The 17365-nt window shown below is 43.0% G+C and overlaps 1 protein-coding gene across 1 annotated transcript in view; it reads left to right on the top strand.

The window, feature by feature from the left end:
- The first annotated feature begins 802 nt into the window (after positions 1-802).
- The window catches only part of LOC146786136 (cytochrome P450 2J4-like), a 42775-nt gene continuing 26212 nt past the window's right edge, over positions 803-17365 (top strand). The window contains exons 1-3 of the mRNA XM_085635639.1: positions 803-1423; positions 5600-5762; positions 7053-7202. Of these exons, the coding sequence (XP_085491765.1) occupies positions 1253-1423; positions 5600-5762; positions 7053-7202 (484 nt within the window). The 5' untranslated portion in view covers positions 803-1252. The remainder of the gene's footprint in view (positions 1424-5599; positions 5763-7052; positions 7203-17365) is intronic.

Here is a 17365-nt window from a genome sequence, read left to right as displayed (position 1 = left end):
GAATGTGGAGGCAATTTTCTACAGTTAGTCAGTCGGTTGATGAGGAAAGCTGGTGAATGAGGTCTGTTTGGAATAAAGCTCTAACATATTTATCCATATTCTGTCATTTGAGCTAATTTCACATTCTGCTTTCAAGGACAATGTTCCTTGCGCAAAGTAATTTACCTTAAAACATCATCAATCAACAATCTTTGTTTGTGTCTAAAGAGTCCTTTAAAGTTAAAATGCATTTAACAAGGCAAACGGATACCCTTGAGCAGTTAGGACCTCTGGCACAGCCACCAAACACTGGAGCAGAGCCCAGAGAGACTATTTCGTTGCCAGTTCATTTGCATGCCCTTTGGAGAGGTCAAATAATAAAAGGATAGTGACAAACAGAAAATGATCCACCGTAGAGGTGATAACCCAGTGTGTTATGTAAAAGACTAACTGGAGAATATTCACATTATCTTATTAACTTGTCTGTGGTCACTCTTTCTTTAAAAATACCCACAATAATGATAAATTATTTGTACCAGATGGGTCAATTTACAACATAAATGAGTCATCAGGTCCTGTGGCATAAATTCCAAGCACTGGACAGGATCCCAGGAAAAGAGATGTGTTTATTGGCAGTTGTTTGGCAGGCACCAACAAGAGGACAAACAACAGCAGGGCACTGATAAAAGAGCAAATATTCAAACTTGCAGGTGATAAGCAAGCATGTTACACAACAATCTCTTATCTAGTACACTTTGAGAATATACGCCTCCTCTGTGGTTCTTAGACAAAGTATAAAAGGGGAGAGAACGTGAGAAAGAATGCGAGTGAGAAGGTGACTTTTACTTAAATCGAAAGGAGGAGAGAGATGCATACATACTGGAGAAGATAGATATTAAGGCTGGACATAAAGGAGGAAAGGCAATAAGAAAAGAGGAATTGAAAGTAGATAAAGGAAGAGAAAGGAGGTGAAATTTAGTTAAATAAAGGGATGGCAGAAAAAGGGAAGAAAGGGAAACAGACATTCAGGTCAGATAAAGACATGCTATAGACTCAGTGTAGATTGGGGGATAAAGAGAGAAAAAGGAAGAGATAGAGAGAGAAAGAGATAAAGAGAGAGAAAAAAGGACAGGATCAGCTAGAGAAATAGATATAGGATTCATAAAGAACTCGAAATAAATTATACTAAGACAAGAGGGAAGAATAGCGCTTAGAGTAAATTTTAAATTCCACTGTTTAGGAGATCTGCTAGAAGCAGAGACAGGCGTCCACCATGCTGTCAATCACCGAGCTGTTGATTGCTCTGTTTCTTACTCTCTTCATTGCACATTACTTCAAGCTTCAGTGGTTGAGGAGAAGATACCCTCCTGGACCGACTCCGCTGCCCATCATTGGAAATCTCTGGACCCTGAAATTCGTGCTCCACCACGAGGTCCTCATGCAGGTATTGTAGACCTGGTTACAAGGTGGTTGTTACTTCTGTTGAGTGTGCAAATGTTTCCCAGCTGAATGTATAGCTTATAGTGCTCTTGACTCAGACACACACCCTGATACTTGGGTCTAAGAAAAATGTGCAGGTGGGTTGCTCTATCACAGTGGCTCATGAAAGGCTAGAATTTGTCTTTGACCACATTTAGAAACAGATTAGCTATTACAAATATGTATGTTTTTGAAAGGTTGATGATATTCTTTGATGACTGAAGCAAAAGGAGGAATACCCTTTGTCAAGGATGGGAAACTTAAATGATGAAAATCATCAAGAAAGTAATGGAAGAAGCTGGAGTGGTAGAAAAAGTCACAACCCCAACTATCTGAAAGAATATGCTCAAAAATGTAAAAAATGAAAATTGAGTTTTTGTTGCACGTAATAAATTGTTTTATATATTTTAGTAGTATGGTGGTCTCTCTGTTTTGTGGATTTTGAAAAAAAGGAAGACGTGTAATGTCCTGGAACATTTATGTTCAAGAATGTGATGTAATGGAATGTGGAGGCAATTTTCGACAGGTATTCAGTCGGTCGATGAGGGAAGCTGGTGAATGAGGTCTGTTTGGAATAAAGCTGCTGACATATTTATCCATATGCTGTCATTTGAGCTAATTTCACATTCTGCTTTCAAGGACAATGTTCCTTGCACAAAGTAATTTACCTTAAAACATACACAATCAATACTCTAAGTTTGTATCTAAAGAGTAATTTAAACTTAAAATGAATTTAACAAGGCAAATGGATACCCTATAGCAGTCAGGACCTCTGGCACTGCCACCAAACACTTGAGCGGAGCCCAGAGAGACTGTTCTCTTTCCTGTTCATTTGCACACCCTTTGGAGAGGTCAAATAATAAAAGGATAGTGACAAACAGAAAATTATCCACCACAGAGGTGATAACCCAATGTGTTATGTAAAAGACTAACCGGAGAATATTCACATTATCTTATTAATATGTCTGTGGTCCACTTTTCTTTAAAAATACCCACAACAATTATTCCTTATTTGTACCCAAGAGGTCAATTTAAATGTAATAGACCCTTTACAATATAAATGAGTCATCTGGTCCTGTGGCATAAATTCCAAGCACTCGACAGGAGCCCGGGAAAAGTGTTTATATATACAAAGATAGATAGATAGATAGATAGATAGATAGATAGATAGATAGATAGATAGATAGATAGATAGATAGATAGATAGATAGATAGATAGATAGATAGATAGATACAAACAACTCATGCACACAAACACACGCACACAAACCTTTCGATCAGAATGTTTCTTCTACTGCTCTTCCATCCACCAAAAAAATGTTCCTCAGTTATAACAATACTTTTAATGCTGTATGCTTTCCTATGGGTGCATTTGTAGGTCTTTCCCTAAACTAGTCTATGCCCAGTTTAACTACAAAATCGGCTCAAACTCCTAAAGGCGTTTTCAAGATGGCAAAGGATTTTGATAGCTTGCCAATGCTCTGTGTCACTTTATTTTGCTCCCTTTTGTACTATAAAAATAAACCAAATTATCACAAGACCCAGAGGAGTTCACTGATCTCTTGTTCCACTGGGCCTCTCTGTGCCCTCAGAGAGTAGTAAGTGAGCACCCAGACTAGTTAGTATGTTGATGGTTCTTAGGGGTATGTTCTCAGGTGCAAAGGTTCAGAAACGGTTCCTGTGGTGCAGTTTTTACTGCACCAAGTATTACATTTTCCTAAACTCAACTGCACTCACCATTTACTACAAAGTTATCTCAGTGAAACTCTCAATGATGGCTTCTGACAGGCTCTGTTCAAGAAAACCGAGGGTCTTGGTTGTTAGCCAGTGCTTTCTGGTGTGAGTGTTGCTCCCCCTTGTAAATCAAGAGTGAGTCAGTTCATTAGTAGAGTAAGAGGACACCTCATTCAACGTTGCACTGAGGTGTGAAGGATCAGCCATGGGGTTTCCTCAGGGATTCATTAGTCAATGGTTTCCTATTGATGTTGGTTCAAGACAAACAGCTGCCTATTCTATGTGACCACTTTATATGTCCCTGCTCACATGTCTCTGTTACTTTTGCCATGTGATTCTTTAACACCAACACTGTTGGGGGTGTATATTCCATTAGGCCTGACTCCTTTTACCAGTGTAACTGTCCAAGTGTGAAGTGCTCATGATTTTAACATAAGCATAGAGGGCTGAGGTAAATAGATGGGCCTTAGCCCTCAGGGGCAGACAGATTCAGGATGCAATCTGTGCATCCTTACAGCCAGGTCTGCCTCAGTGCCATGCTCGGGATTGTCTGCAGCAGATCATGTTTGTACCTGTCAGAAAATACATACAGAAGCAAAACACTAAATACTAAAAACACAGACACCTCTGCCACAGGAAATGCGGTGCCTGATGCGTGTAATATTATTGCTGATCTGTTAGTTATTAACCCATCAAAATATGTTGCTTATTTCTGCAACGCCACATTCTATGCCTTGTGCTGCCATCAAATGTCTGGGTAACTACATGATGTATCTGTTGCTCAGATAGTACACTGTGCTTCTTACATATTGCTGGGCTCTGGTGGGTGATATTCAGTGTCAGTCAACTTGTAAATGCCGGGGCTCAAATGGGCCACAGTTGCTCAAAGTGCAGTGATGCTTCTCAGACAGGAGGGGTGCCATTCCTAGAAAGAGCTGCTTTTAGTGTTAGAGTTGGTGGTAGAGATTACAGGTTTTCCATGCTCAGGCAGGAGATTTACCCTCAAGCTACTCAAAATGTGCAATAAGTTAGTTTTTAAGTGCGCTCCAGACAGCAAGCATTATCACACCAGCTTGCCACAGTTAAGCACACATTGCTATGCCTGTTTCTATGTTGCCTATCAAATGGCCATGGTGATGTCCACATTGATCCTGTAAAACACACATTGCCCTGCCACACAAACAAACATAATAACAGAAAGATAACAATACCAGTGGGGTGGGCAAAATAGTGTTCTTTTTTCTGCAGGCGATTTGTATAATGCTGGGTATTGCGCGTTAGTGGCCATTTCCATTATAATCATACATGAAATATTCTTTCATATCCAAAGACAGGGTGCACATGTTGCTAGTGCAGAGCATGTAGCTGTGGCACGTCTATCTTCATAGTTCCCACAAGACATTTTGTGTATACCAAGTCCCTGGTAATTGCCTACTGTGTAGTTATGTAGCACTTGAACCTTAAGACAAACATGGTTTACCCAGGACAGTAAGTGACAGTGCATGGATGTGGCACTGTCATTCTTTTAGACAGTCTAGTCAACTTAATGTGAGACGACCATCACTTCAATAAACTCCTATGTGCTATTTCCAGAGCAAAGTCTTCAAAGAGGTGTATGAGAGGATTTACAAAAGAGTCTGGACCATGTGACAGAAATTCATGTGTGTGTCTAGCTCCCATTAAGAACAACGTTTAATGCAGGCTAGAGAATTTGTGATTTACACAGCTTCTTTCATTGGTATGCATTTTTCTCCCAAAAATACATGGATAAAAAATGCCTAGGCCTGGATTAAGACACAACTGCTCACAGAAAACTCTTTGGCAATTGGACACCAAAAGATATTTCTAAAATAAAATTATTGTTGATAGATGTACGACCCATTATTAATGATGCAGATAATTCCATCCTTGAAAGGTGGAGGACACTGATTTTGATCTGCAGTGTGTAAAGGGAGATTTGCAATGTGCAAAGTAAAAAAGAGAAGGGAGTTCAGTTTAGGACAGTCATTTGGATCCTATCATGCCCCCATGTATGCATGAACTGTAAGCTGTGCATCTTTAAACTTGGTAGTTTTACACTTAATCATTTATACTACTTAGTTAAGGCAATTTCAAATATGATAATTGGCTAACAGTACCTTAATTTCTCAGAAGCTAAATAATACCTAGGAAGGGGCAAGGTTTGCGTGAGCCACTATCTTCCTGGATGGTAGGCCAGTTTTACTACCCTACATAGAGTAACATAAGTTGTACGTAGGTAACATGCCTTGCCCAGGCTGCCCAGAGTCTGAAATGCATAATAGCTACCCTCCCCCAAGAGATCAGATATGTATTTGGCAGGGTAAGTACTTGCTTTCCTCTGTTTGCTGTTCCATTAAATCGCTCCATGATTACTTTCCACCCCCAGCTTGCCAAGACCTATGGGAACGTGTTCACTCTGTGGCTGGGGCCGAAGCCAGTGATTGTGTTGAATGGATACCAGGCTTTAAGAGATGGTCTAATCAACCACTCCGAAGAGCTTGTTGGACGCCCTACAATCCCAACTTTTCAGGAGCTGTCAAAGGGCAAGGGTAGGTAGCTCTCGCTTCACAACAGCATAATTAAGTAGCAAATAACTTGTTTTTATATAGTGCTTCATGCCGCACTTCAATCATTTCTAAGCTCTGTGATTAATATGAGATATTATGATCCAATTTAATGGCACTCAATTTACCAACCTTGAAGAACAAGAAGATGCAGGGACAAGAGCATGCAAGTGTTTGAATGTGTGATCTGCACAGTATGTTATTGGCTCAAAGGTGTAACTCAATAAGCCATTCATCCAGCTTTTCAGAGTATTAAAAAGCAGACAGGGGTCAGAGATCAGGAAGTGCTATTGATTGGGTTATGAATGGATGAAATACAAGCTGTGTGTAGATATTCATGACTGCTGTAAAGACTCACTGACCGGATATAAACGGATTTCCTTGTTGGGTTGTGCGACTTACTCTTAACCTATTCCTACTCATGGAGTGAACCTTTGTGAATTGTGTAGCCATTGTGTAAGTGGTTGGATGGATGAATGGCTGGACAGACGAACGAACAGACTATCGAGCAATATTAGCACAGACGATGAAGAACTAGGACTTTCAGGGTGGGCAGCCAGTAAATGCTGTGCATTAGTTACACAATTCAGTGTTGTCGCCACAGTGGCAAAGTGTGTGTAGTGACCTGGCTGTCGGGAAGCCTTCTCAGCAGCCTTCCCTCTGCAATGGGATACAGTTCTGTGCTCTCTCTGTCTAGGCCCTAAAGTGTGTGCTACTGACAGGAGGCTGCAGTGGTGTTACCCGACAAACCTACCTATGTACACTATTATGGTATGCAGATTTGTAGAGAGCACTATCACCCAGGAGGGTATCCTGGCACTGAGATACTCTTTGAAAGAGAGTATCCCTGCCCAGTGGTGTGGACGTACATGTGCAACAATCAGAATCTAAGAGCTAGCATTCTATCTATTTAACAAAAACATATTGAATGTTCTGTGTGTCCTGTGCTGCTGATATAGGGCTCCTGGATGTGCATGGGAGGAAGACAATTATAGATCCCACAGTGTGTCAGCGACTCTATCTTCAAAATGTATTTTCTGCAGTTAGTAAAGGAAGCAGCAAGAACTGAATGAGTGGCAGAGAGAGAGAGAGACTGATATTTGTAGCTCAAAAATAAGTCACTCTTGCAGCCTTTTGCACAGAATTCCTCTACTTGTACATGCATTATGTTAGCAGCGAGGACCAAAGCATTATTTAGCCAGGTTGAAAAATTAAATACATATTTTACGTTGAAGATATAATTATCTAAAACCTAATATACAATTGTTTAATTAGGAGTTTTCTTTTCCTCTGGACACACCTGGAAGCAGCAGAGACGCTTCGGCCTCACGACTCTGAGGAATCTAGGACTTGGGAAGAAAAATCTAGAAGCGCGAATCCAGGAGGAGGCCCAGAGCTTGGTGGAGTTCTTTGCAACAAAGAAAGGTAAATGGTTTCAGGCCCAGGTGCCACTTCCATGATATTAAACATCTGACCCCATATTGGGCTCATTCAGTTTAAGGTATCATAATTTATTTATTTATGTATTTTTTTTATATAGCACAAATCAGACCTGAAGGAATCTCTAAACGCTTTAAATAAACAGTAGCTATATCATACAACCAGCATACAAATCAACTTTATGGGTTAGGATACACGTGAACATTTTGATTAGTTACATACATTTAAATCAACAATCATCCACATTAACAGATTCTAACAGAAAGTTAAGTGAAGATTAACAAACCGAAGGCAAGAACTAAAGAAGAGCAATAGCACGTGGGCACCATTTATCTTTCAACATGGCATTTGTAATCAGAACAAGATACAATGGCCAAGGAATCCAGACTGTTATCAGTCCAGTTGAAATTCACATTGGAACAAGTCCCATAGCATTCCCAGGGCCTATATTTGCATGGAAGGGGAGGGGGATCGTGTGGCCATCCTCCCCAAGCCTCCAGAGGTCAAGAGGGACCCATTCCCCAGGGCTAATTTCAATAATAAAGGGGAGAGGGCTGTCTGGCCACGCGGCACCCCTCCCTGTGCCATTAATAGACCTAGGGACCCCATCCCCTGGAGGCCAGCTTAATGACAATGTCCCGGGAGACCACCCTCCAGGAGATAGTGGTTTCCTTGCCTACACCGGCGTTGGAAAGGTGTCTGCTACTGCTTGGCAGGAGCATTTTTTTAACTCCCACCAAGCGGCAGCAAACACAAAGTCTTTTTCCAGCTGACAGGAACTTTAAAAATTCTGTCCTGTGGCTAGGAAAACAGATCAAACTATTGCTCCCACCAGGAGGGAGCAGCATTAGGAGCTGCTCCCTCCGGGTGGGAGCAGTGCTGCTGCATGGGGGGAGCCGACTGGGGCTGGGGCTGTGGGGGCCCTTTGGCTCCCCCTGTGGCCTTCAACAAGTATATGGTGGGTGCCATGGGTAGGCATGAAGGCACCCACCTTTCATTAATTAAATATGGTAATAAAGTATTACTTAAATTTTTTTTTAAACCTATAAATTCGCTGAAAAAAACAAAGTTTAAAGTAACCTTATAGTTAGGTTTGATAGAAAGATTTTTTTTTTTTAAACTTAGGAATTCACTGAAAAAAGCAAAGGATAAACTAATGTTAAAGTGAAGTAAATAGGATAGTGACAGCCTTAACGCTTTGAACTTAAAAAAAACACAAAAATTCACCAGCTATAATTAGCAGAGCTAACTATAACTTGCACCAACGCCATGCACAAATTGGCCGAAGGAGGGGGCCATGTGTGCCCACTCCCCTTAATTAAATGAGTGGCCAAGGGGATGGGTCCACGTGGCCGACAACAACTCAGTGAGGGAAGCTGCACTGCCACTCTGCCATTTAATTAAAAAACAAATGGCCAAGCCCTATGGCCAACCACTCGCTTCTCATGGCCAAAGGCATAGGGTTGGCTGCAGGGCCTGGCAGGCTTGCATTTACGTATGGTAATTAAGTATTACGATATGTTTAGAAAATCCTAGAAATGCACCGAAAAAAACAAAGGCAACATTATAGTTAGGTGTGATAAAAGTATCTGTATTTTCTTTTTTTTAAAACCTTAGAAATATACTGAAAAAAGCAAAGGTTAACGTAATGTTATTGTTAGGTGAATTTGGAAGTGACAACATAAAAAATTTTAACTACAAAAAAACACTGAAATTCATCAGTTATAGTTAGAGCTAACTATAACTTGCACCCCCGCCATTCACTGCTTATGACCTCACATATGACATCATTCATGACATGTTCTATGACATCATTTATGACATCACTGATGGCCTTTAAAATGAAATCATTGATGGCATTCTGTGAAGAATTGACGAAAGGAGGAAGCCCAGGGGGGGAGGATGTGGACACAGCCAATACTAACTTCTGCACACGGATTAATGAGGCACTTGACTGCACAGCCCCCTTGCTAAAAACCAAATCTTGGAGCCGGGTAAACAAAACCGCCTCTTGGTTCAACGCCGAACTAAGAGTCCAGAAAACTGCTCTAAAAAGAACTGAAAGAGAATGGCGTAAGAGTTTCTCTGAAGAAACCAGAACTAAGTACCTAACCGAGAGACGAACCTACCATGGACTAATCAGAAAAACAAAAAAATCATACTTTACGTCTAGGATTAGTGAGGCGGGTAATTCAACAAAAGAGCTGTTCACACTCTATAAAACTCTTTCAGGTGGAAATTCAGCTACTATCCCTGATGACTGCTCGCCAGAATTGTGTGACAAAATCGCAGACTTCTTTTCAGAAAAAATAACAAAAATATACTTAGCATTCCCTACGCAGCCCAAAACCGGGGCAGAGTTCGCCGAAAACCCTAGGGAATGGGGAGATAAACCTATACTTACCAACTTTGTCACCCCTCCCACGGAAGATCTTCTAAAAATTTGCAGGTCGGTGAAGTCGGGCTCTCCTCGAGACCCAACCACACCCAAACGCCTAACAGATAGTCTAAGAGTACTAGAACCATACATTAGACATTTGCTCGATGTATCTTTCAGCACAAAGACAGTACCTAGGGATTGGAAAAAGGCGGTTGTTCTACCCCTTAGGAAGAAAGCCACCATCTGTTTTGAGAAACTCGACAACCTCCGCCCAATTTCACTCCTTCCCTACCTGGCTAAGGTGGCGGAAAAAACGGTCAATATACAGCTAATGGACTTCGTGGAAAAGGCTGCCCTATTACACGACACCCAATTTGGATTCCGACCTCGCCACTCTACAGAGTCTGCACTCCTAACAGCAGTAGAGACCCTACGCCAGGGGGTGGATGAGGGACATACCATGGCCCTCATCCTATTGGACTTGAGTGCAGCATTCGACACTGTAGCGCACTACAACTTGCTACAGTGTCTGAATAATGGAGGAATATCCGAAGCTGCACTCCAATGGCTACAATCCTTCCTGACAGGGAGAAGCTTCCAGGTTCGCCAAGGTGACCACTACTCGAGAGACATAGGCTTGGGACAGGGTGTTCCCCAGGGTTCGTCCCTGAGCCCAACTTTGTTTAATCTCTATGTCTCTCCAGTGGCTTCAATTGCCGTGAGTCACGGATTGAGCATCGTGTCATACGCCGATGACACGCAGCTGGCTATCTCCCTATCGCGTGCACCCGGTCTTGCGATGGACAGTTTCAGGGATTGCATGCAAGAACTTGCAACCTGGATGTCCACCAATTGCCTTAAATTAAACGGCAACAAGACCGAGGTGCTCGTGGTGGGGAGGGACCCATCTGCTTGGTCATCGACGTGGTGGCCTCCATGCCTGGGCGAGGCTCCCATACCCACCCAGGGAGTCAAAAATCTTGGCATATGGCTCGACGCTGACCTATCTTTTGGACCCCAAATAGACCGAGTTGCAGGGGTCTGTTTTGGCATCCTAAAAACCATAAGGAAGGTCCTTGACCTTCTCCCTATGTCAGCACGGAGAACACTGGTACATGCCCTGGTGACATCACGCCTAGACTATGGCAATCTACTTTACCTGGGCACCACCTGCAAGGCCATGAACCGCCTTCAGGTAATACAGAACGCGGCTGCCCGTCTCATCTTAAACATCCCAAAACGATCAGATACCAAAGCCGCTCTCAAAACCCTCCACTGGCTGCCAGTTAAAAACAGAGTGGTATTTAAAGCCCTCTGCACCTGTCACCGCATCCTGGCTAAAAAATCTCCGATCCCACTCCAGAACTTGGTGACAAGGTATACACCAGCACGTGATCTGCGCTCAGCATATGGGGGTCTACTACTGGTTCCAAGAATCAAAAAGGCCCGCATGGGCGGACGCTCCTTCCGCTATCTGGCAGCAAAGAGCTGGAACTCCCTCCCTCTCCATCTTCGCCTTGACTCATCCGAAACCAGCTTCCGCAGGAACCTAAAAACATACCTGTTCTCCAGATAAAAGATCTCCGGTCTGCAACCCTCGCAATGAGTTTTTCAGTTGTAGCGCGGGGACACGCTTCTGCGTAACCATGCGCTTTATAAGCTACCCTTATTATTATTATTATTACATCATCCAAGCTTTGTTTTCCGGCATATTGTTGTATACATTAGAGGTCTGACAATAGATACAAAATAGTTCAGGGGAAGATCTGGCATCATAACGACCAACACAGAAACAACTGCCTTAGGTGTTGATAACAAGCATTATGTGCCACATTGACCATATAGCATATACTTTACTGGTAGCATAGTTCACATTACCAATCATCAACATATATATGGCAAACTCTCACTGAGTACGATCTTCAAATCTGTATACAACTGTTCAGAGAAAGCCAAAATAGCAAGTATTAATTTAAAAAAGAATGCCCTACTCCAGACAGCTTTTGTCTGCATCAAAATCCTGAGACTCAACAAACTTACTATAAGAAATGAAGTTGAGATCAGTAGAGAACCAAGTACTGTAAACAGTGTTTACTCTATGGAAAGAGTTCATTCTATACCCCAATGTTTGCAAACAGTGACATTCTCATGAGAAATACACCACAGGGTATTGAAAGAATCTACTAAGAACAGTGTACATTCTATGTAACAATTGTCTAAAAATACACTATTTGCTAAAAGTAACTAAGATCTGAAGGTGCTAAAGATCATACTACCTGCTGCCTTCATACTGTGTTGAAAACTTTACAAATAGCCCATCTTCTGAAGCAAAACAAGCACATGTGCATAGCTTAGTATTCGGTGCACACACTCTTCTATGTTAAGTATAATTTATCATGCTGACACGATTCTCTATAATAACTCAAGGCTTTTTACAAAAGTTAGTATCTACTAAGTAGAATCTTTCTCCTGTTGGAAACATTTTCTGCAGAACCAAAAGGTTGTGTGGAGCATAATGAATACAAGTCCACCAGGACTTGCAAACTGATTTACTCTTGAATACAAACATTTATAATGTGTTCAATACCTCTACACAGCTATGGTGCATTAGGAGTACATGCATTTTGTATACACTTTACCGATTAGCTGGCCCCAAGCTGTACACAATTTGGTAGAAAAGTAATATGGTAGTTACCCACCACTATCTAAATTGTAAAACAAACTAGCACACTCAAATTGAATTGTCATCAATGATGTTGTTCCAGATGTGAGGTCTTAAACAGGGCATGGTGGGGTGCAAGTTATGGTTAGCGCTGTTAACTATAACTGGTGAATTTCTGTGTTTTTCATACTTTGAAATGCTAATGTGTAGTTTTTTTCAGTGACTATATATTTTACATTAGCTGATACTCGGATTACTGGTACTGAGCGAATCTTAGCCAGGATTTGCCAGTGATATTTTGCATCTAGTCTTTCTACCATGTCTATACATGTTTGAAAGAGTGGGAGTGCTATATATATCTTTGAAATGTTGGTGCAACTTAGAAACGCGTCTCTCTTTTCTGCGGGGTCGAGGGCGACCTGAAATACTATTAAATCAGCCCCATACTTACAGACCGGCGTGCGTGCCTCTTCCTTGGGGAAGTGGGATTGGTGATGTATATATATATTTTTATATATATATATATATATATATCGCGCTCAGTGGGGAGTGACCAACAGGTGAGCTGCACTCGGACAAAGGGAAGGTTTTCCCCAAACAACCTTTATTTTCGAATCAGCCAGCAAACCTCGTCAGCAAATGAGTCTGCAATCCTGACGCGTTTCGAGAGGTTCTCTTTTTCAAAGGATGTTGCAGTCAGAAAGCACGTGATTGGCTCACCTTCAAATTTCAAGCAACATAGCATGCCCCTGATTGGCTGCTCTGGATGAGTCTATGCTTTGCTTTATGGGAGGTGTAGTCTTTTTCTTTTCCTGGATGGATGCGCTTTCAGAGTTGAATGCAGGCTCTCACATGAGCCTCTGGCAAGCGTGGCTGGCGCATTTCATGTCCCTTGTCCCACATATAGAGCCCCTCGTATACGAGCCCTGTGGCCTCCAGCTTCCGGAGTGGTGCAAACCCAGCGGCAGGACGGCCGCCAATATATCGCGCTCAGTGGGGAGTGACCAACAGGTGAGCTGCACTCGGACAAAGGGAAGGTTTTCCCCAAACAACCTTTATTTTCGAATCAGCCAGCAACCCTCGTCAGCAAATGAGTCTGCAATCCTGACGCGTTTCGAGAGGTTCTCTTTTTCAAAGGATGTTGCAGTCAGAAAGCGCGTGATTGGCTCACCTTCAAATTTCAAGCAACATAGCATGCCCCTGATTGGCTGCTCTGGATGAGTCTATGCTTTGCTTTATGGGAGGTGTAGTCTTTTTCTTTTCCTGGATGGATGCGCTTTCAGAGTTGAATGCAGGCTCTCACATGAGCCTCTGGCAAGCGTGGCTGGCGCATTTCATGTCCCTTGTCCCACATATAGAGCCCCTCGTATACGAGCCCTGTGGCCTCCAGCTTCCGGAGTGGTGCAAACCCAGCGGCAGGACGGCCGCCAATATATCGCGCTCAGTGGGGAGTGACCAACAGGTGAGCTGCACTCGGACAAAGGGAAGGTTTTCCCCAAACAACCTTTATTTTCGAATCAGCCAGCAACCCTCGTCAGCAAATGAGTCTGCAATCCTGACGCATTTCGAGAGGTTCTCTTTTTCAAAGGATGTTGCAGTCAGAAAGCGCGTGATTGGCTCACCTTCAAATTTCAAGCAACATAGCATGCCCCTGATTGGCTGCTCTGGATGAGTCTATGCTTTGCTTTATAGGAGGTGTAGTCTTTTTCTTTTCCTGGATGGATGCGCTTTCAGAGTTGAATGCAGGCTCTCACATGAGCCTCTGGCAAGCGTGGCTGGCGCATTTCATGTCCCTTGTCCCACATATAGAGCCCCTCGTATACGAGCCCTGTGGCCTCCAGCTTCCGGAGTGGTGCAAACCCAGCGGCAGGACGGCCGCCAATATATCGCGCTCAGTGGGGAGTGACCAACAGGTGAGCTGCACTCGGACAAAGGGAAGGTTTTCCCCAAACAACCTTTATTTTCGAATCAGCCAGCAACCCTCGTCAGCAAATGAGTCTGCAATCCTGAAGCGTTTCAAGAGGTTCTCTTTTTCAAAGGATGTTGCAGTCAGAAAGCGCGTGATTGGCTCACCTTCAAATTTCAAGCAACATAGCATGCCCCTGATTGGCTGCTCTGGATGAGTCTATGCTTTGCTTTATGGGAGGTGTAGTCTTTTTCTTTTCCTGGATGGATGCGCTTTCAGAGTTGAATGCAGGCTCTCACATGAGCCTCTGGCAAGCGTGGCTGGCGCATTTCATGTCCCTTGTCCCACATATGGAGCCCCTCGTATACAAGCCCTGTGGCCTCCAGCTTCCGGAGTGGTGCAAACCCAGCGGCAGGACGGCCGCCAATCTGTCGCGCTCAGTGGGGAGTGACCAACAGGTGAGCTGCACTCGGACAAAGGGAAGGTTTTTCCCAAACAACCTTTATTTTCGAATCAGCCAGCAACCCTCGTCAGCAAACTAGTCTGCAATCCTGACGCGTTTCAAGAGGTTCTCTTTTTCAAAGGATGTTGCAGTCAGAAAGCGCATGATTGGCTCACCTTCAAATTTCAAGCAACATAGCATGCCCCTGATTGGCTGCTCTGGATGAGTCTATGCTTTGCTTTATGGGAGGTGTAGTCTTTTTCTTTTCCTGGATGGATGCGCTTTCAGAGTTGAATGCAGGCTCTCACATGAGCCTCTGGCAAGCGTGGCTGGCGCATTTCATGTCCCTTGTCCCACATATGTGTGTGTGTGTGTGTATCTATATATATCTACATGTATATATTTTTTTCTGAATATATATTGAATGAAAAAACAAAGGTTAAAGTAACATTATAGTTAGGCTCATATGTCACTCATACAGAACCATAGAAATTCCCCTATTATAGTTACCTTAGCTAACTATAACTTTTGCCCTTGTAATGCACTGTTTATGTCCTCAGATATTATATCACTCCTGAGATAGTCAGTGACATTACTAATGACATCTCAACTGACTTCACTGATGACATCATCCAGTGATTGTGAGTGTTTGCTAAATGTTTCTGAGTTTTAAACATACATTCTAAGGTACCGCAAAAAATAACTTAGTTAAGTTTGTGTATTACTAATGAGTGATTCTGTTTTAAGGTAATGTGCATGTCTGTTAACTGTGTGTATCCATGTGTGTGTGTGGCTGTTGGGTGAATAAGAGGGTGTGTGAGTGCCTGTATGGGTGAGTGAGTGGGTTGTAAGTGGTGTATGTGTGAGTGAGTGGGTATGTGAGAGACTATGGATGAGTGAGTGGGTGTGTGAGTTTTTATATGGGTGAGCAAGTGGGTGTGTCACTGGCTGTAAGAATAAGTGAGCAGCTGTATGGATGAGTAAATGGGTATGTAAGTGGCTGTAAATGGTGAATAAAAGGGTACATCAGTGGGTGTATGGGTGACTGAGTGGGTGTGTGAGTGGCTGTAAATGGTGAATGAGAGGGGCATGAGTGGCTGTATTGGTGAATGAGATGGTGCTTAAATTATTATTATTATTATTAAAAAAATTTATAGAGCGCGTAGTCACCCTGAGGTATCCCAGCGCTAAAGATCCCTCCCTCAGTGGGTTCGGCGGCTAAGAGGGGGACAGCAGGTTGAGTGGGTGTGTAAGTAGGTGTATGAGTGAGTGAGTGGGTGTGTGAGTGGCTGTATGGATGAGTGAATGGGTGTGTGAGTGGCTGTATGGGTGAGTTAAGTGAGTGTGAGAGAGGCTCTTTGGGAGAATATGTGGTTGTCTCAGTGACTGTTCAGGTGATTGAGTACATGTGTTAGTATCTGTATGAGTAAGTGAGTGGGCGTGTGAGTGTCTTTATGGGTGAGTGAAGGGTTGTATGAGTGGCTTTAAAGTTACTGAGTGGATGTGTGACTGGCTCAATGCATGAGTAAGTACTTGTATGGGTCTTTGAATGAGTATGTGAGTGGTTGCAGGGGTTTGAATGGGTATATGAGAGGTTGTATGGGGTTGTGAGTGGGTGTGTGAGTTGTTCTTTGGATTATTTCCTCAGTGATGTCAAATGAGATGTTTGCATGGTACTGCAGGGAGAGTACATGCTTCTTTTGGAATATATTGGTGACTGATGCACTCTCTTAGGCCCCGACCCGAAAGGCTGGGCATCCCCAGCGTCACCTGCTTTTGGAACATATTGGAAAAGAATGCCCGCTGGCTAAATTTCAGGATGCAGAAAAACTGTGGCTGGCAGGGCGAGAAGGCCCGCCCGACTTGGAAAGTTTATTGGAACAGCCAGAGTTTGTGGGATCACTGGACTTGTGCACTCCGTGTTGAAGAAAACTCGAGGCAGTCATGTCGTACAACCATTAGATAACCGGGTTTTAAAACGAGAGTGCCATTTCCTTTGACATTACATGGATGCCAAATGACTCTGCCATATGTGGAATTATATCCTTTGAAGGCACAAAAAGGGCATGCTGGTACGTGTAACCGAAGGAAATTAATGAATCAAGTGAAAGACATTGAAGGATTGGGAAAGGGTATACAAACAATTACAAAGCATTATGAAAGTTGTGGTCCTTATGACTTTAGTACATGAGCAACGTGAATGCAGAGTTGAAATCAGTAAACTTGAAGTACTGTACTTTCATTGGATTGACTACCCCATGGAACTTTGGATGTTTACACTCTTTTCATGCAATACATCTGTGCAGAATATTTTTAAAGACCGACCCAATGCAACTTTCTGTATCTGGTGTAATGCCTGGGTACCTTGGTCCTTCCTCACTGCAGGGGCGGCTCTAGACTCATGGTGGCCCTGTGCAGGGAGCGCAGGTAGGGGGCCCCGGAAGAGGGGGTCCGGGCGGAGCTCAGGAAGGTGTTTTAATAAAACGTCCAGAAAAGGCGTTAGATGACCAGTAACATGGTAACAGAAAAACAACGTTTACTTTTTCAGTGCTCATCACTTGGATACTTTGTTTTAGAATCTGGGTCTCTGGAGGGACCTCTTTCAACAAGAAAAACACGTTGCACGTCCGTAAGAGAGTTCGGCCACAAAGTAGGATCCCTCCAATCACATAAATCATATTCAGAACACGGGTCTGTAACATGGTCTTGCTCTTTGGCTTCCTTTTCAATACCAGCATCATCCGTCTGTAAACTCTGA

The sequence above is a fragment of the Triturus cristatus genome, chromosome 11 (assembly GCF_964204655.1).
Source record: "Triturus cristatus chromosome 11, aTriCri1.1, whole genome shotgun sequence".
NCBI classification, from domain to species: Eukaryota; Metazoa; Chordata; class Amphibia; order Caudata; family Salamandridae; genus Triturus; species Triturus cristatus.
The sequence above is the reverse complement of the archived record's forward strand: the minus strand, read 5'-3'. Positions and strand labels throughout refer to the sequence as shown.